At 44.2% G+C, this 21,165-nt stretch overlaps 2 protein-coding genes across 2 annotated transcripts; both read right to left on the reverse strand.

The window, feature by feature from the left end:
• Window positions 1–426: 426 nt before the first annotated feature.
• Window positions 427–6,311, reverse strand: LOC130929896 (fibronectin type III domain-containing protein 7-like). Its single transcript, XM_057857516.1, has 6 exons — window positions 6,184–6,311; window positions 5,824–6,084; window positions 2,144–2,434; window positions 996–1,235; window positions 880–921; window positions 427–797 (listed from the first exon to the last, which is right to left on the reverse strand). Exons 1-6 carry the CDS (start codon window positions 6,194–6,196, stop codon window positions 517–519), a joined length of 1,128 nt encoding a protein of 375 aa, XP_057713499.1. The 5' UTR covers window positions 6,197–6,311; the 3' UTR covers window positions 427–516.
• Window positions 6,312–9,424: 3,113 nt separating this feature from the next.
• LOC130929898 (fibronectin type III domain-containing protein 7-like) lies at window positions 9,425–20,964 on the reverse strand. Its single transcript, XM_057857517.1, has 11 exons — window positions 20,826–20,964; window positions 20,483–20,740; window positions 20,147–20,410; window positions 16,587–16,844; window positions 16,116–16,376; window positions 15,778–16,035; window positions 15,442–15,702; window positions 13,490–13,747; window positions 13,072–13,335; window positions 9,500–9,763; window positions 9,425–9,429 (listed from the first exon to the last, which is right to left on the reverse strand). Exons 1-11 carry the CDS (start codon window positions 20,962–20,964, stop codon window positions 9,425–9,427), a joined length of 2,490 nt encoding a protein of 829 aa, XP_057713500.1.
• Between the last annotated feature and the right edge of the window lie 201 nt (window positions 20,965–21,165).

Here is a 21,165-nt window from a genome sequence, read left to right on the forward strand (position 1 = left end):
GTTGAGTCGAATCGAGTCACGGGATAATGTGGAGTGGAATCGAGTCACGAGATTGTGTGGAGTCGAGTCACGGTGTTATGTCGAGTCGAGTCACGAGGATATGTTGAGTCGAATCGAGTCGAGTCACAGGTTATTCAAGGCCTTCACCATTGTTCCCCAGCTCACCCGTCAATGGGAATCAATCTACGATCCAAGTTTTTCGAGTCAGCATCTCAAGTCTCGAGTAATTGTCTCGCAAGTCGAGTCGAGTCTCAAGTCTCGGACCCTCCTAGCTGAAGCGAGTCAAGTTTGAGTCGAGTTACCAATCATCAAATTTGTGACTCAAGTCCAATTGTCTGCTTTTCAGGGATTTTGTTTTTTACTTAACTGTATAAGTGTGCTTCAATACAAATAGTGTACAAAATCAATGAGTGATATTAGGTCTAAAGTTATATACCATGTCATGTGATTTCATTTGGTCACATTATGATCAGGCTTGTTGTGTGTAGATATGTTTTTGTTATATACAGCAATAGACTAATTACTTTCTTCTGTTTCCAAACACACAGGATCAGACTCTAGTCCAACGTCATCACCGTTCTTGCCCGACACGGTGATGCAATAAAAGCAGTTGGGATCCAGACCAGGGAGGATGATGCTGTAATCCAGTACTGTCAGTTCCAGTGGTGACGCTGAGCTGCTCTGAGGCTGCGTGAGTAGCAGCTTGAAGCTGGTGTAATTACCGACTCGCGTCCAATTAGCCATGATGGTCGTCGGTGTGACCAGCGTGACGTTCACCTCAGGAGCTGAAAGGTCCCCTGTTGGTTGGGCAAAGGAATAGATACAGGGTTAGTATAAGAGCAGATGAGAACTATAGTGGCTTAACTCCATGCAATTTACCAGTCTCGCTGACGTCTCTTTTTCTGACATGGTGTATCACTACTGAAAGGAAAGCTTGGTGAGAATCTCAATGGATAAACTACAAGCTACTTTTATATGCAGACATCAGCTCCTACCGTTTATAACATTCGATCCTTCGCTTTCCCCGACAGCGTTGCTGGCGGTGACCAGCAGGTCCACTGACATGACGTCGAGCTGCAAATAGCAGGACAGGCCTGAAGTGGTGCACAACCGTGAGCTGGGGGATACATTGTGTTTGTACACGTTGTACATGGTGGCAAACACGGAAGAGTTCCAGGAAATTCTGGCAATTGAGCTGTTGCTGCTGTAGGTCACCATGGAAGGCTTACATGGAGCTGAGGTGGGAAGGAGGGAATTAAGAGGTTAGTAAACATTTTAAAATCTTTCAACCGTGATGCAGTCAACGTCCAATAGCGTACCGCACAAATGCTACTTTTAGACCATGATGTCGCCATCGTAACGCGGACATTTTCAACACGCCCTCGCATATAAACCATGTTATTTCTGCTAACTTTCTCCGGTAAGCTTTCAAAAAATAACATGCCGAGTAAACACTGCTGCTATGGAACTTGTAGAAACGACTCTAGACATTACGGCAAATAAAGGATGTTTTCTTCATACGTTTCCCGAAGCCAAAAACTCAGAGGGAAAAAATGTTGCCCTGAAGAGGTAAGCCATTTTGATGTTTTTACTTATTTTTTAGCGTGGCGTTTTGCTGTGCTGCTTCTGTCTGACAATGAATGACCTGACAAAAATTAAAATGGTATCTGACTGCCACTGTTGTTACCTATTCTGTTGTAAAAGACAGCTTCCGTAAGGGGAAAGTGTAAAAAAATTATAGAATTAAAATTTGTTATTAATGAAAAAATTAAAAGTGTTCGTTGGCTGTCACTGAGTAGCATTCGCGATCGCGACATAAAAATGGCAATATAAATTACCTCCAAGGACGGTGGTAAAGGATAGCTTATTAATATTGATATCTTTATTTATTTTGCTTGCAATGAAAAAACACAGAAGAGAATGGGAAAAAAAATTTAAATCCTGGTCATTTTTGACAAAAATCCAAAAATGGGCCAGACAAAAGTATTGGCACCCTCAGCCTAATACTTGGTAGCACAACCTTTAGACAAAATAACCAGTGTTGTCCGTAACGTGTTAGTTAGTAACGCGTTACTGTTACGTGTTTGATTTTGGCGACTAGACAGCCTGTAAAATACACAACTTTGATGTAAAAGTGTTCTACCTGTTGTATCAGTAAGTGGCACAGACCGGTTGCTAACTCCAGCCACGTTCCTGCTCTCCACTGTGGCACTATAGGAAGAACCACAGGGAAGTGGAATCTCGAACTCCGTCCTTTCAGTCCAGTAGGAAGACACTTCAAACTGGGCCTGGCTGTCTCCGAGCAGGTTCCCGGATAACCTCAGCAGGTACTCCGCATCCGCGCAGCTTATTTCCGTCCAGGTGAATTGTAAAGTCTGGACCTCCATGTACATCACCATAGGCCACACATCAATAGCGTCAGGAGGACACGGGGCTGAAAAACAAGAGAAATTCAGAAAATCATGATCTTTTGAAAAGTTGTTATATGGCGAGACTCTGGAGCCCAAAAGGTTTGAAAAAGGTTTCACTGTTTAAAACAGGGGTCCCCAAACCTTTTCCTGTGAGGGCCACATAACTTTTCCCTTTTCTGATGAGGGGCCGGGGTCAGTTTTTAACAAAAAAAGTGTGACGATTGCAGGAGTGCCTAAATGTAAAAATGTATGGTTTTTCAGAAAGCCACAATCAAATAACCCTTGCTGGATTCTTCACGGAACAAAAGTAAATAAAATTTAAATTTTTTTAAAAAAATATATAATATAACTAGGGCTGTCAAAAGTATGCGTTAACAGGCGGTAATTCATTTTTTAAATTAATCACGTTAAAATATTTGACGCATTTAACGCACATGCCCCGCTCAAACAGATTAAAATGACGGCACAGTGTCATGTCCATTTATTACTTGTGTTTTTTGGCGTTTTGTCACCCTCTGCTGGCACTTGGGTGCGACAGATTTTATGGGTTTCAGCAACATGGGCATTGTGTAATTATTGACATCAACAATGGCGAGCTACTAGTTTATTTTTTGTTTGAAAATTTTACAAATTTTATCAAAACGAAAAAATTTAGAGGGGTTTTGATATAAAATGTCTATAACTTGTACTAACATTTATCTTTTAAGAACTACAAGTCTTTCTATCCATGGATCGCTTTAACAGAATGTTAATAATGTTAATGCCATCTTGTTGATTTTATAATAAACAAATACAGTACTTATGTACAGTATGTTGAATGTACTGTATATATCCGTCTTGTGTCTTATCTTTCCATTCCAACAGTAAATTACAGAAAAATATGGCATATTTTAGGATGGTTTGAATTGCGATTAATTACGATTAATTAATTTTTAAGCTGTGATCAACTGGATTAAAAATTTTAATCATTTGACAGCCCTAAATATCATATCATATATCATATCATATTATATTATAACACTATTAATCAAATAATTAATAACCAAATAACCCTCTCTGGGTTCTTCACATAAAAAGCCAGAAAATAAATAACGCAAGTTAAAAAAAACTTTTTTTTTTTAATTGTTCAGGACGCCGGACCAAATATGGAGGCGGGCCGTAGTTTGGGGACCCCTGGTTTAAAATAATAAGTTATCACTGTGTTATTAGCACAATCTTCCATAAGAGTGGTATCTACGTTAGCTCACTGGCTGCCATTGACGGCAATAGACATCCAATTCATTTTGAGTGGATTTGGGAACTTTGGGAACCCGTTCACTTCCAAGGGAATTTCCAATGGAATTTATATTACATTGATGTCCCCAAATCAACAGGAAATGATCAGATATCAATACCTGTCCCCCAATTGTCCAAGATTCCATTAACGCACATGGAAGTCGTTGTCATTGACGGCCATGGACGTCCAAATTTCCCATTCATTTCCAATGGCATTAACATTGCATTGAGCCAATTTAGACAGATGCTATTGAAGGCAATGTATGTCAATTCTATTGATGCCAATTTACTTGGATTCCATTGACGCATATGCATGTCAAATTTCCCATTCATTTTCAATGGCATTTACTTTTTTTAATGCCATTGACGGCCATGTTTGTCGATTCTATTGATGCCAATGTACAGTACTTGGATTCCATTGACGCAATTGTAAGTTGATGCCATTGACGGCCATTGACGGCCAAATTACAAGTTCATTTTCAAAGGCAAAAAATAAATGTCTCCAAATCAACAGGAAATGACCAGCTATGACTAGGACACGCCCCCCAAATGTCCCCAAATGACCTGATATGACCAGGATACGCCCCCCAAATGTCTCCAAATGACCTGATATGACCAGGACATGCCCCAAATGTCCCCAAATGACCTGATATGACCAGGACACGCCCCCCAAATGTCCCCAAATGACCTGATATGACTAGGACACGCCCCCCAAATTCCCCAAATGACCTGATATGACCAGGACACATCCCCCAAATGTCCCCAAATGACCTGATATGACCAGGACACGCCCTCCTAATGTCCCCAAATGATCTGATATGACTAGGACACGCCCCCAAATGACCTGATATGACAAGGACACGCCCCTTAAATGTCCCCAAATGACCTGATATGACCAGGACACGCCCCCCAAATGTCCCCAAATTACCTGATATGACCAGGACACGCCCCCCAAATGTCCCCAAATTACCTGATATGACCAGGACACGCCCCCCAAATGTCCCCAAATGACCTGATATGACTAGGACACGCCCCCCAAATTCCCCAAATGACCTGATATGACCAGGACACATCCCCCAAATGTCCCCAAATGACCTGATATGACCAGGACACGCCCTCCTAATGTCCCCAAATGATCTGATATGACTAGGACACGCCCCCAAATGACCTGATATGACAAGGACACGCCCCTTAAATGTCCCCAAATGACCTGATATGACCAGGACACGCCCCCCAAATGTCCCCAAATTACCTGATATGACCAGGACACGCCCCCCAAATGTCCCCAAATGACCTGATATGACCAGGACACGCCCTCCTAATGTCCCCAAATGAGCTGATATGACTAGGACACGCCCCCAAATGACCTGATATGACAAGGACACGCCCCCCAAATGTTCCCAAATGACCTGATATGACCAGGACACGCCCCCCAAATGTCCCCATATGACCTGATATGACTAGGACATGCCCCCAAATGTCCCAAAAACACCTGATATGACCAGGACACGCCCCCAAATTTCCCCCAAATGACCTGATATTACCAGGACCAGCCCCCCAAATGACCTGATGTGACTAGGACACGCCCCCTAAATTCCCCAAATGACCTGATATGACCAGGACACGTCTCCCAAATGTCCCCAAAAGACCTGATATGACTAGGACACTCCCCCCCAAATGACCTGATATGACCAGGACACGCCCCCAAATGACCTGATATGACTAGGACACGCCCCCAAATGTCCCAAAATGACCCGATATGACCAGGACACGCCCCCAAATGTCCTCCAAATGGCCTGATATGACCAGGACTCGCCCCCCAAATGTCCCCAAATGATCTGATATGACTAGGACACAACCCCAAAATGTCCCCAAATGACCTGATATGATCAGGACACGTCCACCAAATGTCCCCAAATCAACAGGAAGTGACCTTATATTGTACCTAAAATGTCCCAAAGCATACCTGGGCGTGGCTAAGATCTGTATCTCCACACAGCAAGGACCCAGAGTAATTTCTCCAGAATCTGCAGTTTGTAGTTGTATAGTACTTTCTTGCCTTTTACTTATCATGTACTATATTTTGCTTTGCTGCAAAACACTTTGAGGACAAATCAGGTTTTTGAAGAGTCTGTACCTGCTCCTCGCTCCACCGGGTCACTCAGTGAACTATTGCAGGTGCCGTCCGAGGCCTGCACAGTGAAGCTGTAAAGCGTCCCGCAGTCCAAATTGGGGATGGTGCAGGTGGGATCGGTGCTATGACAGTATAGCATTTCTCCACTGTCTGCCTGAGCACAGCCGTAGTAGTCCACAGCATTATGACTGGGGGTCCAAGAGAGCACTGCGGACTGATTATTACAGTGGAAGGTGACCCACAGACCCTCTGGTTGACAAGGACCTGCATAATTTGGGATCAGTACAGGCTGTTTGTGAGTGCGCACTGATATTCCAATTTCTTGAAACATATTTGTGTGTATACAAAATAAAATATTCGTACCTGTGCTGAACATCACAGAATGACTGGCTTCGCTGGTGCAATTCTCGTGGCTGGCTTTCACATATACTTCATAGTCTTCATCACAGATCAGGCCAGACAAGGTACAGTTAGTGTAGGAGCCAATGCAGGTAGTGTATTCATCTATTAGCGTGACGACGACAACACTGTAAGTCGCGGCCACTGGGGAGGGCGTCCAGGATACGAAGGCGCTGTGGTCCTCGCATGAAGCGCTGACATTCAGCTCTCCAGGTGGACACGGTTCTGAGAGAGATTGGGACTAAGTCACATTTCGTGACAAAATATAAATATATCCCCATTCATTTAAAACTGCACATTCAACTCGGGGTGAGACAATATATCGAAAAGGTGATATATCGTGACACTGAAATGCCTTAAAATCAACAGAAAGTGACCTAACTGTACAAGAATTGAACCCAAAGTCCCCCCAAATCAACAGAAAGTGACCCAATATGAACATAAAGTGAACTCAAAATGCCCCAAAATAAACATAAGGTGACCCAAGATATAGTATACAGGAAGTCTAGGATCCATCTAAATCAACAGGAAGTGACCCTGAAATGCCTGGAAATCAACATGAAGTGACCCAATATGTACAGGAAGTGAACCCAAAATACCCCAAAATAAACAGGAAGTGACCAGATATCTACAAAAACAGTGAAACCTCTCAAAATCAACAGGATGTGACCCTGAAATGCCTAAAAATCAACAGGAAGTAATCCTGGAATACCTGAATATCAACAGGAAGTGACCCAAAATGAACAGGAAATGACCCGATATCAACAAGAAAACCGAGATCCCTCAAAATAAACAGGAAGTGACCCAATATGTAAACAAAGTAAGCCCGAAATACCAAATATCAACAGGAAGTGACCCAATATGTAAACAAAGTAAACCCGAAATACCAAATATCAACAGGAAGTCACCCAACATGAATAGGAAGTGAACCCAAAATGCCCCAAAATAAACAGGAAATGAGCCGATATCAACAGGAAGTCTGAGATCTCTCAGAATCAACAGAAAGTGACCTAATATGAACCCGACGTATCCCCGAAATGCCCCATAATAAAGAGAAAGTTACCCGATATCTACAGGAAGTCCGAGATCCCTCAAAATCAACAGGAAGTAACCCAATATGTAAACAAAGTAAACCCTAAATACCAAATATCAACAGGAAGTCACCCAATATGAAGAGGAAGTAAACCCAAAATGCCCCAAAATAAACAGGAAATGTGCCGATATCAACAGGAAGTCTGAGATCTCTCAAAATCAACAGAAAGTGACCCAATATGTACCCGACGTAACCCCGAAATGCCCCAAAATAAAGAGAAAGTGACCTGATATTTACAGGAAGTCCGAGATCCTTCAAAATCAACAGGAGGTGACCCAATATGTAAACAAAGTAAACCCGAAATGCCCCATAATAAAGAGAAAGTGACCCGATATCTACGGGAAGTCCGAGATCCTTCAAAATCAACAGGAAGTGACCCAATATGTAAACAAAGTAAACCCGAAATACCGAATATCAACAGGAAATCACCCAATATGAATACGAAGTGAACCCAAAATGCTCCAAAATAAACAGGAAATGAGCCGATATCAACAGGAAGTCTGAGATCTCTCAAAATCAACAGAAAGTGACCCAATATGTACCCGACGTAACCCTGAAATACCCCATAATAAAGAGAAAGTGACCCGATATCTACAGAAAGTCCGAGATCCTTCAAAATCAACAGGAAGTGACCCGATATGTAAACAAAGTAAACCCGAAATACCGAATATCAACAGGAAGTCACCCTATATGAATAGGAAGTGAACCCAAAATGCCCCAAAATAAACAAGAAATGAGCCGATATCTACAGGAGGTCTGAAATCCTTCAAAATCAACAGGGAGTGACCCAATATGTAAACAAAGTAAACCCGAAATACCGAATATCAACAGGAAGTCACCTTATATGAATAGGAAGTGAACCCAAAATGCCCCAAAATAAACAGGAAATGAGCCGATATCAACAAGAAGTCTGAGATCCCTCAAAATCAACAGAAAGTGACCCAATATGTACCCGACGTAACCCCGAAATGCCCCATAATAAAGAGAAAGTGACCCGATATCTACAGGAAGTCTAGGATCCCTCTGAATCAACATGAAGTGACCCAATATGTACAGGAAGTGAACCCAAAATACCCCAAAATAAACAGGAAGTGACCAGACAGCGGTATCTACAAAAACACTGAAACCCCTCAAAATCAACAGGATATGACCCTGAAACGGCTCAAAATCAACAGGAAGTAATCCTGGAATACCTTAATATCAACAGGAAGTGACGCAAAATGAACAGGAAATGACCCGATATCAACAAGAAAACTGAGATCCCAGAAAATCAACAGGAAGTGACTCAATATATAAACAAAGTAAACCCAAAATACCAAATATCAACAGGAAGTCACCCAATATGAATAGGAAATGAACCCAAAATGCCCCAAAATAAACAGGAAATAAGCCGATATCAACAGGAAATCTGAGATCCCACAAAATCAACAGAAAGTGACCCAATATGTACCCGACATAACCCCGAAATGCCCCATAATAAAGAGAAAGTGACCCGCTATCTACAGGAAGTCCGAGATCCTTCAAAATCAACAGGAAGTGACCCTGAAATGCCTAAAAAACAAACAGGAAGTAACCTGGGAATCCCTCAAAATCAACAGGAACTGGCCCAATATGTACCAGAAGTGAACCCGAAATGCCCCAAAATAAACAGGAAGTGACCTGTATATCTACAAGAAGTCCAGGATCCTTCAAAATCAACAGCAAGTTACCCGATATACCAACCATCACAGCAAAGCTACGGTCGCGATTTCCCCAGAAAATGCATTTTCTAGTTCATCTATGTCACGCAACATTTCAAACAAACATACCCATGCTTATTTTATAAGGTGGACTTCTCAAACTGCTGCATTGGTCTGACGAAGCGGAAACGATGACCGTGTAGTGGAGGCCGCATCGTGCCCCGTCAAGGGTGCAGTTGGTTCCGGTGTTATTACAGGACAAGTAGGTGTGGTCACTGGCTTCAGCAGTGGCGGTGTAAACGGTGTTTCCCTCGCCGCCCTCCATGATCTCCCATAAGACGAGAATGGAAGCGCTGTGGCATTCAGGGATGGCCGTGATGCCGGAGAGTGAGCAGGGGGCTGGAGAAAAGGGTTTTTTCAGCAACATGTTAGTTTAAACTGCAAGAACCATGGGTTGCCTTTCCATTTTCCACTGTGAAATTCTAGGTTAATAAAAACATTGCCTTACCTGTTTGCAACTCGATGTCGGTGCTTGGATAACTTTCACACTCGCTGTTCTTGGCAATCACGCTGAAGCTGTAAAGAAGGCCACACGCCAGGTCCTCCACTTCGCAGGTGGTGTTGGTCCAGGTGGTACAGTTGGCCGTGCTGTCGTCTTCCCCGAGGGCTGACACGGTGTAGCCGTCGGCGCCCAGTGTATGACTCCATGAGATCCAGGCCGAATTAGTCACGCAGTCAAGGCTGCCTTGGATGCCTTGAGGCTGGCAGGGTGCTGAAAGGTGGAGAGTAATGCAGTAAAGATACTGAACTCAAGTAGGGTTGTCCAAATCACTTATTTTTGCACCCGAGTGAGGATCAGCCGATACCGAGTACTGATTGGATACTTCTGCAAAATATAAACTATGTAAAGCGCTCCGGAAAGTGTGGAAAGAAACAATATGGGTTAGGGGTGGTGGTTAAAAAAAAAAAACCTGAACCTTCACTCCCCTTAAAAAGAAGAGGAATGACAGGTTACAAAAAAAAAAAAGCCCCAACACCAAAAGCACAGATTCACTGGGAGACCATGAGGTACACGCAGACAGCCTTCAGAGTGAGGAAGGGCAAGAGATGTACATTCGTCCGTCCCAGTCCAATGCCATCAGTGGTAGGGTTCCCAACTGTCTCCTGAAAAATGGAAGTGTCCCATATTCAGAAACATAAATACACTTTGTCCTGGATTAAGGCTCCAACAACTAATCCATCCATCCATCCATCCATCCATCCATCCATCCATCCATCCATCCATCCATCCATCCATCCATCCATCCATCCATCCATCCATCATCATCATCTGCCGCTTAATCCGGGGTCAGTTCGTGGGGGCAGCAGCTTTAGCAGCGAAGCCCAGACTTCCCTCTCCCCAGCCAATTCAACCAGCTCCTCCGGCGGGATCCCTAGGCGTTCCAAAGCCAGCCAAGGGACCTAGTCTCTCCAGCCGGTCTGGGGGACCGCCCTGGGTCCTAGGGGGATGACAGTGGCTCCTTTGCAGGCGCTGCGGGGGCAAGGTGTGACGCCCCCCCCTGTCCAATTGGCTGAGGCAGGGCCCTGGGCGGCCCCCGGCAGCATTTCCAGGGGGCCGCGATCAGGTAGCATAGAACAAGATGTCAACATAACCATAGATACAGGCTATTTAAATAAAACTGGGTTCCATCCTCCATCCATCCATCCATTATCTGCCGCTTAATCAGTGGTCGGGTCGCGAAGGCAGCAGCTTTAGTAGGGAAGCCCAGACTTCCCTCTCCCCAGCCACTTCAACCAGCTCCTCCGGCGGGATCCCAAGGCGTTCCCAAGGCAGCCGAGAGACATAGTCTCTCCAGCGTGTCATGGGTCGTCCCTAGGGCAGCCCCGGGCAGCATTTCCACTTTTCTGCAGGACTATCACATGTCTGAGTGTGTTCACGCAAGACTGGGTGCAATTAGACACACTAAGAGAGAGAGATTGTCGGTGCCAAGATTTGTGATCAGGTAGCATAGAATAGGACGTCAACATATCCACACTTACAGGTGATTTACATAATTCTGGGTTCCATCCATCCATCCATCCATCTTCTACCGCGTAATCAGCTTTAAGTAGCTTTAGCAGGGAAGCCTAGACTGCCAATTTAACCAGCTCTTCCGGCAGGATCCCAAGGCGTTCCCAAGCCAGCCAAGAGACATAGTCTCTCCAGCGTGTCCTGGGTCGTCCCCATGGCTGCCCACTGGATGGACATGCCTGGAACACCTCTCCAGCGAGGCATCCGGGAGGGATCTGAACCACATGCCCAAGCCACCTCAGCTGGCTCTCTCAACGCGGAGGAGCGGCTCGACCCCGAGTCCCTTCCGGATGACAGAGCATCTCACCCTATCTCTATGGGAGCGGCCGGACACCGTACAAAGGAAACGTATTTTGCCCGCTTGTATCCGGGATCTTGTTCTTTTGGTCACGACCCACAGCTCGTGATCATAGGTGAGGGTAGGAACGTAGATCGACTGGTAAATCGAGAGCTTTGCCTTTTGGACCGACAGGTACAGAGTCCGCATCACAGCAGATGCTGCACCGCCTGTCGACCTCCCGTTTCCTCCTACCTTCACTCGTGAACAAGACCCCAAGATACTTGAACTTCTCCACTTGGAGCAGGAGGTCATCCCAGACCTGGATAGGGCATGCCACCCTTTCCTGACTGAGGACAATGGTCTCGGATTTGGACGTGCTGATCTTCATTCCAACCACCTTACACTCAGCCAACAGCACCACATCATCTGCAAAAAGCAGAGATGCAATGCTGAGGCCACAAAACCGAACCCCCAGAACGCTTCTGCTGCGCCTAGAAATTCTGTCCATAAAAGTTATGAACAGAATTGATGACAAAAGGCAACCTTGGTGGAGTCAAACCCTCACTGGGAACGAATCTGAATTACTGTCGGCAATGCAGACTAAACTCTGGTACCGGTAGTACAGGGACCGGACAGCTCTTACCAAGGGGCTCGGTACCCCATACTCCCAAAGCACCCGCCGCAGGACTCTACGAGGGACACGGTAGAACCGGTTGGGCAACTCCCATGCACCCTTGAGGCCCCTGCCGAGGGTGTAGAGCTGGTCCACTGTTCCACGGCCGGGATAAAAACCACATTCCTCCTGAATCCGAGATTCGACTTCCCGATGGACCCTCCTCTCCAGCACCCCTGAATAGACTTTACCAGAGAGGCTGAGGAGTGCGATCCCTCTATAATTGGAACACACCCTCCTGTCCCCCATCTTGAAAAGGGGGATCACCTCCCCGGTCTGCCAATCCAGAGGAACTGTCCCCGATGTCCATGCGATGTTGTAGAGGTGTGTCCGCCACGACAGCCTCACAACATCCAGAGCCTTTAGGAACTCGCGTACCAGGAGGCAGATGAACCAGATGCCGGGTCCTTGTTTGTGTGTAATGTGAGGCTCTGCCCGGGAGCCAGTGATTAAAGCAAGAGCGAGAGAGTTCACTGTGACACTCAGATTTGGTTGTGTCGAGAGTTAGATTGTCTTTTGTGTTGTTAGATCCAGTGTGCCTCTGTCAGACGTGAGTAAACGAAGCCAATTGTATTGTTTGTATTCTTTGTTGATGAGACGTTAGCATGGAGCGCTAAGCTACTTAACCACAGAATTTTGTGTCAGTTTGTATTGTGTTTTGGAGAAGCATGTTAGCACTTGAGTTATTGTTAGATGGTAAGGGTGTCCCATTTCTTATTATAAAGAAACCACACACATAAACCGATTTATATAACAGCTCCAGCGTTTGGATACTTCTGATACGCGGACATATTGGCTGTGAGCCAGTAGTGTTAGCGAGACGGCGTCGGCCAGCGTGTTATTTCTCACCGTGTCTTGATGACATCTTCAATAGAGGACTACTACGTATTCGGTGGTAAACTCTCAAAAATGGAAACTAGCAATTTTCGGGCGATGTTTTTCGATGCCAAATTTTCAGTTTAGTTATTACTTTACTGAGTTATTTTCAACTCAAGTTTGAGTACTTTGTTACACCTATGGTAGATAAAGGGAAATGCGGATGGCGGTAAGGTTTACCTGTCAAAATGTTGTGGTTGAAACTTGATCGGGTCTGGCAATCTCCTTTGACTGCTGTGACTTGGACAGTGTAGCTACTCCCACAGTTCAGGTAACTGGTGGAACACTCATTTCTGGTGGTGTTAAAGGCTTCACCACCTCCTCCGTTGTCGTCAATTACCCATACTAGATAGTAGTCAGCGTACCCAAAGGAGTCCCAAGAAACCGTCAAGTTGTTGGACATGCAGTTAAGCTGGGTGTTCACATTTTGGGGTGGACACGGGGCTAGGAAAACAAATATGCTTTTATTTTAATATCTCTTTGAGTTATCAAGACACCAACAGTCAAAGTCAATGGTTTAATTCAGATTTAGCAGCTATCTTAGCCAACTCAATAGTTAGCTCTGTCATTAGTGGTTTTTCTATAAGCCCCCCCTCACCTGAGTCAAATTCTACAACTTGACTGGGAAGACTTGAGCAGTTGTCATCCATTGCCACCACTTGAATGGCATAATGGCTACTGCACATGAGATCAGACAAAGTATAGTTGAGGTCTGAGGTTTGGTGGCTGATGTTGACATGGTAACTGGAGGCCGTCACTAAGTAGAGTGAGGCACCGTCGCTTGCAGACCAGGACACGGCGGCCGTGTTGTTGGCACAATCCTTCACCACAGAGACATAAGTGGGACTACACGGTCCTGTAGAAAGGTGAGAGAAAACTAAATACAGTAAGGTTCTAATAAGGTACTATAAAATCAATGCAGTTGAATAAGTATCTTCTAAGTACAGTGGGGCAAATAAGTATTTAGTCAACCACTAATTGTGTAAGTTCTCCCACTTGAAAATGTTAGAGAGGCCTGTAATTGTCAACGTGGGTAAACCTCAACCACGAGAGACAAAGTGTGTAAAAAACCCCTAGAAAATCACATTGTTTGATTTTTAAAAAATTTATTTGCAAATAATGGTGGAAAATAAGTATTTGGTCAATACCAAAAGTTCATCTCAATACTTTGTTATGTACCCTTAGTTGGCAATAACGGAGGCCAAACGTTTTCTGTAACTCTTCACAAGGTTTTCACACACTGTTGCTGGTATTTTGGCCCATTCCTACATGCAGATCATCTCTAGAGCAGTGATGTTTTGGGGCTGTCGTAGGGCAACACGGATTTTAAACTCCCTCCACAGATTTTCTATGGGGTTAAGATCTGGAGACTGGATAGGCCACTCCAGGACCTTGAAATGCTTCTTACGAAGCCACTCCTGTGATGCCCTGGCTGTGTGTTTGGGATCACTGTCATGCTGAAAGACCCAGCCAGGTCTCATCTTCAATGCCCTTGCTGATGGAAGGAGATTTTCACTCAAAATCTCTCGATACATGGCCCCATTCATTCTTTCCTTTACACTGATCAGTCGTCCTGGTCTGTTTGCAGAAAAACAGCCCCAAAGCATGATGTTCCCACCCCCAAGCTTCACAGTGGGTATGGTGTTCTTCGGATGCAATTGAGTATTCTTTCTCCTCCAAACACGAGAACCTGTGTTTCTACCAAAAAGTTCTATTTTGTTTTCATCTGACCATAACACATTCTCCCAGTCCTCTTCTGGATCATCCAAATGCTCTCTTGCGAACCGCAGACGGGCCTGGACGTGTACTGGCTTCAGTAGGGGGACACGTCGGGCAGTGCAAGATTTGAGTCCCTGGCGGCGCATTGTGTTACTGATAGTACCCTTTGTTACTGTGGTCCCAGCTCTCTGTAGGTCATTCACTAGGTTCCCCCGTGTGGTTCTGGGATTTTTGCTCACCGTTCTTGTTATCATTTTGATGCCACGGAGCGAGATCTTGCATGGAGCCCCAGATCGAGGGAGATTATCAGTGGTCTTGTATGTCTTCCATTTTCTAATAATTGCTCCCACAGTTGATTTCTTTACACCAAGCGTTTTACCTATTGCAGATTCAGTCTTCCAAGCCTAGTGCAGGTCTACAATTTTGTCTCTGGTGTCCTTCGACAGCACTTTGGTCTCGGCCATAGAGGAGTATGGAGTGTGACTGACTGAGATTGTGGACAGGTGTCTTTTATACCGATAATGAGTTAAAACAGGTGCCATTAATACAGGTAACGAGTGGAGCCTCGTTAGAAGAAGTTAGACCACTTTGACAGCCAGAAATCTTGCTTCTTTGTAGGTGACCAAATACTTATTTTCCACCATGATTTACAAATAAATTCTTTAAAAATCAACCAATGTGATTTTCTGTTTTTTTCCCACATTCTGTCTCTCATGGTTGAGGTTTACCCATGTTGACAATTACAGGCCTCTCTAATCTTTTCAAGTAGGAGAACTAAATTAAATACTTATTTGCCCCACTGTAAGTAAGACAACACCACAAAATCCTTACCTGACTGTAAGCCGTGTTGCGCGACAGAAGTGACATTACATTGCCGGTTGGATGCTGTGACGGACACAGTGAGGTTCTGACCGCAGGTCAGTCCAAACACGTCGCATTCGTCAGAGTACGACATGCAGGTTTGGGAGATGCCAAAATGAGAGTCCACAATGGCTGTGTAGTGGTCCATCGCGCTGTTGGGTTGCCACATGATTTTGGCGGTACCAGAAAGACAATCATGCATAGCGTAGACACCTTCAGGTGGGCACGGCCCTGACGAAACAAGAAATGGAACTGAGCTAACCACACATATTCTTGTAATTTTGACATTGCCAGAATTTGACTTACATGTCTGGATGATAGCTGGTATACTACTCATGCCCGTACAATAAAGGTTGCGAGGTGTGACCGTAAAACTGTAATTTGCCCCACAGCCAAGGTCCGACCAGTATGTTTTTGTGTCATTGGTGTCGTGCCACACAATTTGCCATTCTGTCTCGAGTGACACGTGGTACGTCGATGATCCATTACTAGCGTCCCAGCTCAATGAGACAAGGTTTGTTTCACAATCCGCAGAGGCAAGGACATTCTGGGGTGAACAGGGAGCTGGAAAAAATACATTTCAGTTATTTGGATTATTACATGAATCTTGTGGAGGAAATCAGATATTTTCTTAATGTAAATACCCATATAAATGACAGCGCTGGTGCTCGGCAGGCTGGTGCAGTAGTCATCCATGGACCTAACCAGAACAGTATACTCGTCCCCACAGTGTAGGTCGTCCCAGGTACAGTTTGTGTAATCGCTATAACACAAGTGGCTGTGTCCGTCATGACCGACGGCTTCTGCGACGTACTTTTTGGCACCGTCGCTGGCACCCCAAATTACAGATGCCGTGTTCGCCTCACACTGCTCATTGGTTGTCACGTGATGGGGAATGCATGGAGCTGCGGATGGAAATTCATATTCTCATATCAAATACATTTTCAACCAATGAAAATTTTTCAACTTCTGTGAAGTTGGCCCCCAAAATGATGTCAATCGTTTGTGCCACGTTTGTGCTGGTTTATTCTGTAAAAAGTTTTGTTTGTGCGGCAATCATTTTTTTAAGATAAATAAGTAAAGCACAGTATGCATATTATGGAATAGCATCTCACGTGTTTTGACAAAGGCAGGGCTGCTCGGGTCACTGTCGCAACTGCTGCCTCTTCCTTGTACGATGATGCTGTAGTTCTGGCCACATGGCAGAGAGGCGGTTAGGTTCGTCTCCGTCGCATTGTAGTTCTCCACATAGCCCAGATTGCCTGTGGCCGTGATCAGGTAAAGCACTACACCGCTTGCAGGAAGCCAGGAGAGCTGCAGTTCCTCAGTCTGACAGTCTGCCTCAGCCAATACAATCACAGGTTGGCAAGGCTCTGAGATGAGGGAAGAGAAGCCACCATGTTAGATTATCACAAAAGAAAGAAGTTGAAAGTACAACTGCAGTAATTTGGGGTGTGAAAATACAGTGGTAACTCGATTGGGGCATTTGAGTGTCTCTTCCTGTTCATTTTAGGGCATTTTCATGTTACTTCCTGTTGATTTTGAGTCACTTCCTATTAATTAATGCGACATTCCAGAGTCACTTCCTTTTCAGTCACCCAGAATCAATGACATAGCCTTATTTGAGTGCCAGTTGAATGTCAATGCACTGTAATGTAAAGTGTATGGTCAAAAATCACAGCCACACGTTTTTCTGCCATTTAAATTGAATGGAAAAATTTGGACATGCGTAGCCGTCAATGGCATGGACATGCATGGCCTGCAAAAATGCCATATACCATAAAAAAAAAAAAAAAAACACATTCAAAAAAAAAAAAACACATACCAAAATCCATCCACTTGACAAAATACATTTTGCTGCATAGCAACAACAAAAAAAGCCACATGGCAAAATTAATTTTGCCGCATGGCAAAAGAAATGCCACAGGGCAAAATGAATTTTGCAAATTGGCGGGAAAAAAAATGTTACATGTCAAAATTAATTTTGCCAGATGGCCAAAAAAATTACACATAGCAAAATAAATTTTGCCACGTGGCAAAAAAATGCCACATGGCAAAATTTATTTTTCCACATGGCAAATACAGTGCCTTGCAAAAGTATTCGGCCCCCTTGAACCTTGCAACCTTTCGCCACATTTCAGGCTTCAAACATAAAGATATAACATTTTAATTTTTTGTCAAGAATCAACAACAAGTGGGACACAATCGTGAAGTGGAACAAAATTTATTTGATAATTTAAACTTTTTTAACAAATAAAAAACTGAAAAGTGGGGCGTGCAATATTATTCGGCCCCCTTGCGTTAATACTTTGTAGCGCCACCTTTTGCTCCAATTTCAGCTGCAAGTCGCTTGGGGTATGTTTCTATCAGTTTTGCGCATCGAGAGACTGACAATCTTGCCCATTCTTCCTTGCAAAACAGCTCGAGCTCAGTGAGGTTGGATGGAGAGTGTTTGTGAACAGTAGTCTTCAGCTCTTTCCACAGATTCTCGATTGGATTCAGGTCTGGACTTTGACTTGGCCATTCTAACATCTGGATACGTTTATTTTTTAACCATTCCATTGTAGATTTGGCTTTATGTTTTGGATCATTGTCCTGTTGGAAGATAAATCTCCGTCCCAGTCTCAGGTCTTGTGCAGATACCAACAGGTTTTCTTCCAGAATGTTCCTGTATTTGGCTGCATCCATCTTCCCGTCAATTTTAACCATCTTCCCTGTCCCTGCTGAAGAAAAGCAGGCCCAAACCATGATGCTGCCACCACATGTTTGACAGTGGGGATGGTGTGTTCAGGGTGATGGGTGTTGCTTTTACGCCAAACATATCGTTTTGCATTGTGGCCAAAAAGTTCAATTTTGGTTTCATCTGACAAGAGCACCTTCTTCCACATGTTTGGTGTGTCTCCCAGGTGGCTTGTGGCAAACTTTAAACGAGACTTTTTATGGATATCTTTGAGAAATGGCTTTGTTCTTGCCACTCTTCCATAAAGGCCAGATTTGTGCAGTGTACGACTGATTGTTGTCCTATGGACAGACTCTCCCACCTCAGCTGTAGATCTCTGCAGTTCATCCAGAGTGATCATGGGCCTCTTGGCTGCATCTCTGATCAGTTTTCTCCTTGTTTGAGAAGAAAGTTTGGAAGGACGGCCGGGTCTTGGTAGATTTGCAGTGGTCTGATGCTCCTTCCATTTCAATATGATGGCTTGCACAGTGCTCCTTGAGATGTTTAAAGCTTGGGAAATCTTTTTGTATCCAAATCCGGCTTTAAACTTCTCCACAACAGTATCTCGGACCTGCCTGGTGTGTTCCTTGGTTTTCATAATGCTCTGCACTTTAAACAGAACCCTGAGACTATTACAGAGCAGGTGCATTTATACTGAGACTTGATTACACACATTTGGATTCTATTTATCATCATCGGTCATTTAGGACAACATTGGATCATTCAGAGATCCTCACTGAACTTCTGGAGAGAGTTTGCTGCACTGAAAGTAAAGGGGCCGAATAATATTGCACGCCCCACTTTTCAGTTTTTTATTTGTTAAAAAAGTTTAAATTATCCAATAAATGTTGTTCCACTTCACGATTGTGTCCCACTTGTTGTTGATTCTTGACAAAAAAATTGAATTTCATATCTTTATGTTTGAAGCCTGAAATGTGGCGAAAGGTTGCAAGATTCAAGGGGGCCGGATACTTTTGCAAGGCACTGTAAATTCGACATGGCAACCACAATCCATCCACTTGACAAAATACATTTTGCTGCATAGCAAAAAAAAAAGCCACATGGCAAAATGAATTTTGCCAAGTGGCAAAAGAAATGTCACATGGCAAAATGAATTTTGCCAGTTGGCAAAAAAAAATGCTGCATGCCAAAATTAATTTTGCCAAATGGCAAAAAAAAAAAAGTCACATGGCAAAATTAATTTTGCCAAATAGCAAAAAAAAATGTCACATGGCAAAATTAATTTTGCCACATGGCAAAAAAATGCCACATGGCAAAATCAGTTTTGCCACATGGCAAAAAAAAGCCACATGGGAAAATCAATTTTGCCACATGGCAAAAAAAAAAGAAATGCCGCATGGCAAAATGAATTTTGCCACATGGCAAAAAAAAAAAAAAAAAATGCCACGTGGCAAAATCAATTTTGCCACATGGCAAAAAAAATGCCACATGCCAAAATCAATTTTGCCACATGGCAAAAAAAATGCCATATGCCAAAATCAATTTTGCCACTTACCAAATACCACTTTTCGAATACCACTTTTCGTTTTCGCTGTCTCTCGTTCTTTTTGGGGCACTTCACGTCATTTCCTGTTGCTTTTGGGACATTTACGGTTCACTTCCTGTTAATTTTGAGTCACTTCCTATTCTTTTTGGGGACATTCTAGAGTCACATCATTTTCAGTCACCCAAAATCAACAGAAAGTGACCTGTAAATGCCCCAAAAGGACCTAAAATCAACAATGACGGCCATAGACGTCCACAATCCGTTTGAAGTGGGAGGGTGGCAGCGAATGAACATTAGTTCATTCGCTGCCACCCTCCCACTCAAATGGATTAGACGTCTACCAGTGATAAATACAAATCAGAAGGGTTAAAGTAGGGTGGCTGTGGACAGTTACTACACAGAGATTCCCACCCCTAGCAGTTACTGTCGTCAAGTAACATTTTCCGTACCTGTTGGAATGTACACAGGGTCACTATGTTGACTACAGCAGCCGCGACTCAGTGCCTTGACTGTAAAGGTGTACGTTTCCCCGCATGAAAGGCCTGGGAAGTCACAGGAAGAACCTGTGGAGTTACACCAGTGTTCCATCCCTCCTGAGCTTGAAACAGCGCTTCCCATGTAAAGTTCAACTTCAGGCCTTTCCTCCCAGGAAAGGACAGCAATTTCCGAGCCGCACGGCAGGTCAACAACCACACGTTGAGGTTTGCATGGGCCTGCGTAGTACATGTTAGCTTTAGCAGTCAGTCTTTAAACACATGAGTGTTGCTGCTTTTCGTTAAACCTACGTGTGGTGAAGTTCGAGCTCATATGTTTGGTGACACTGCACTGGCTGTTGCTAGCAGTGAGGCTCAGGTTGTAGGTTTCACCGCAACCCAAACCTGTCAGGTTGCAAAGGTTGTTCTCAGCTTGGCAGTAGACTTGAAGACTTCCGCTAGCTGTCAGGGAAATGTTTGGTGCGTTGTAAGGAGGGTCCCAAGATGCCACTGCATCTCCATCGGAGTAACAGTCAACTTCAACCTCTACGTTGGTGGGCAAACATGGAGCTAGGATAGCAACAGGAAAATGTTGTATTTTCTTCCTAGACGGTACATTTTTACATTCCGCCTGTGGTTAGCGTTGCTTCTGTACCTGAATAGAACCAGACACTGTTGCTTTCAGAACTGTTGTACTCCTCTCCCAAGGCTATGGCCCATGCGTAATAATGGCCGCCACACATAAGTCCCGGGACGACACAGCTGGTGTTTTCGTCCACAGTCTGACACGTCATGGCGTATCCATGATAATCATCAACGAAGGCAACGTAACCTACAGCGAGCTCGCTCGGCTCCCAGGAAACAGCAACTGTATGACTTGTACAATCCAAATCGACCTGAACGTTGGAAGGGGGACATGGTTCTAAAATGACAGGAAAAACATATTCAGTTTGAGTCAATACAGTGACACAGTTCGATTTAATTTTTTTTTTTTT

The sequence above is a fragment of the Corythoichthys intestinalis genome, chromosome 14, assembly GCF_030265065.1.
Source record: "Corythoichthys intestinalis isolate RoL2023-P3 chromosome 14, ASM3026506v1, whole genome shotgun sequence".
Taxonomy (NCBI): Eukaryota; Metazoa; Chordata; class Actinopteri; order Syngnathiformes; family Syngnathidae; genus Corythoichthys; species Corythoichthys intestinalis.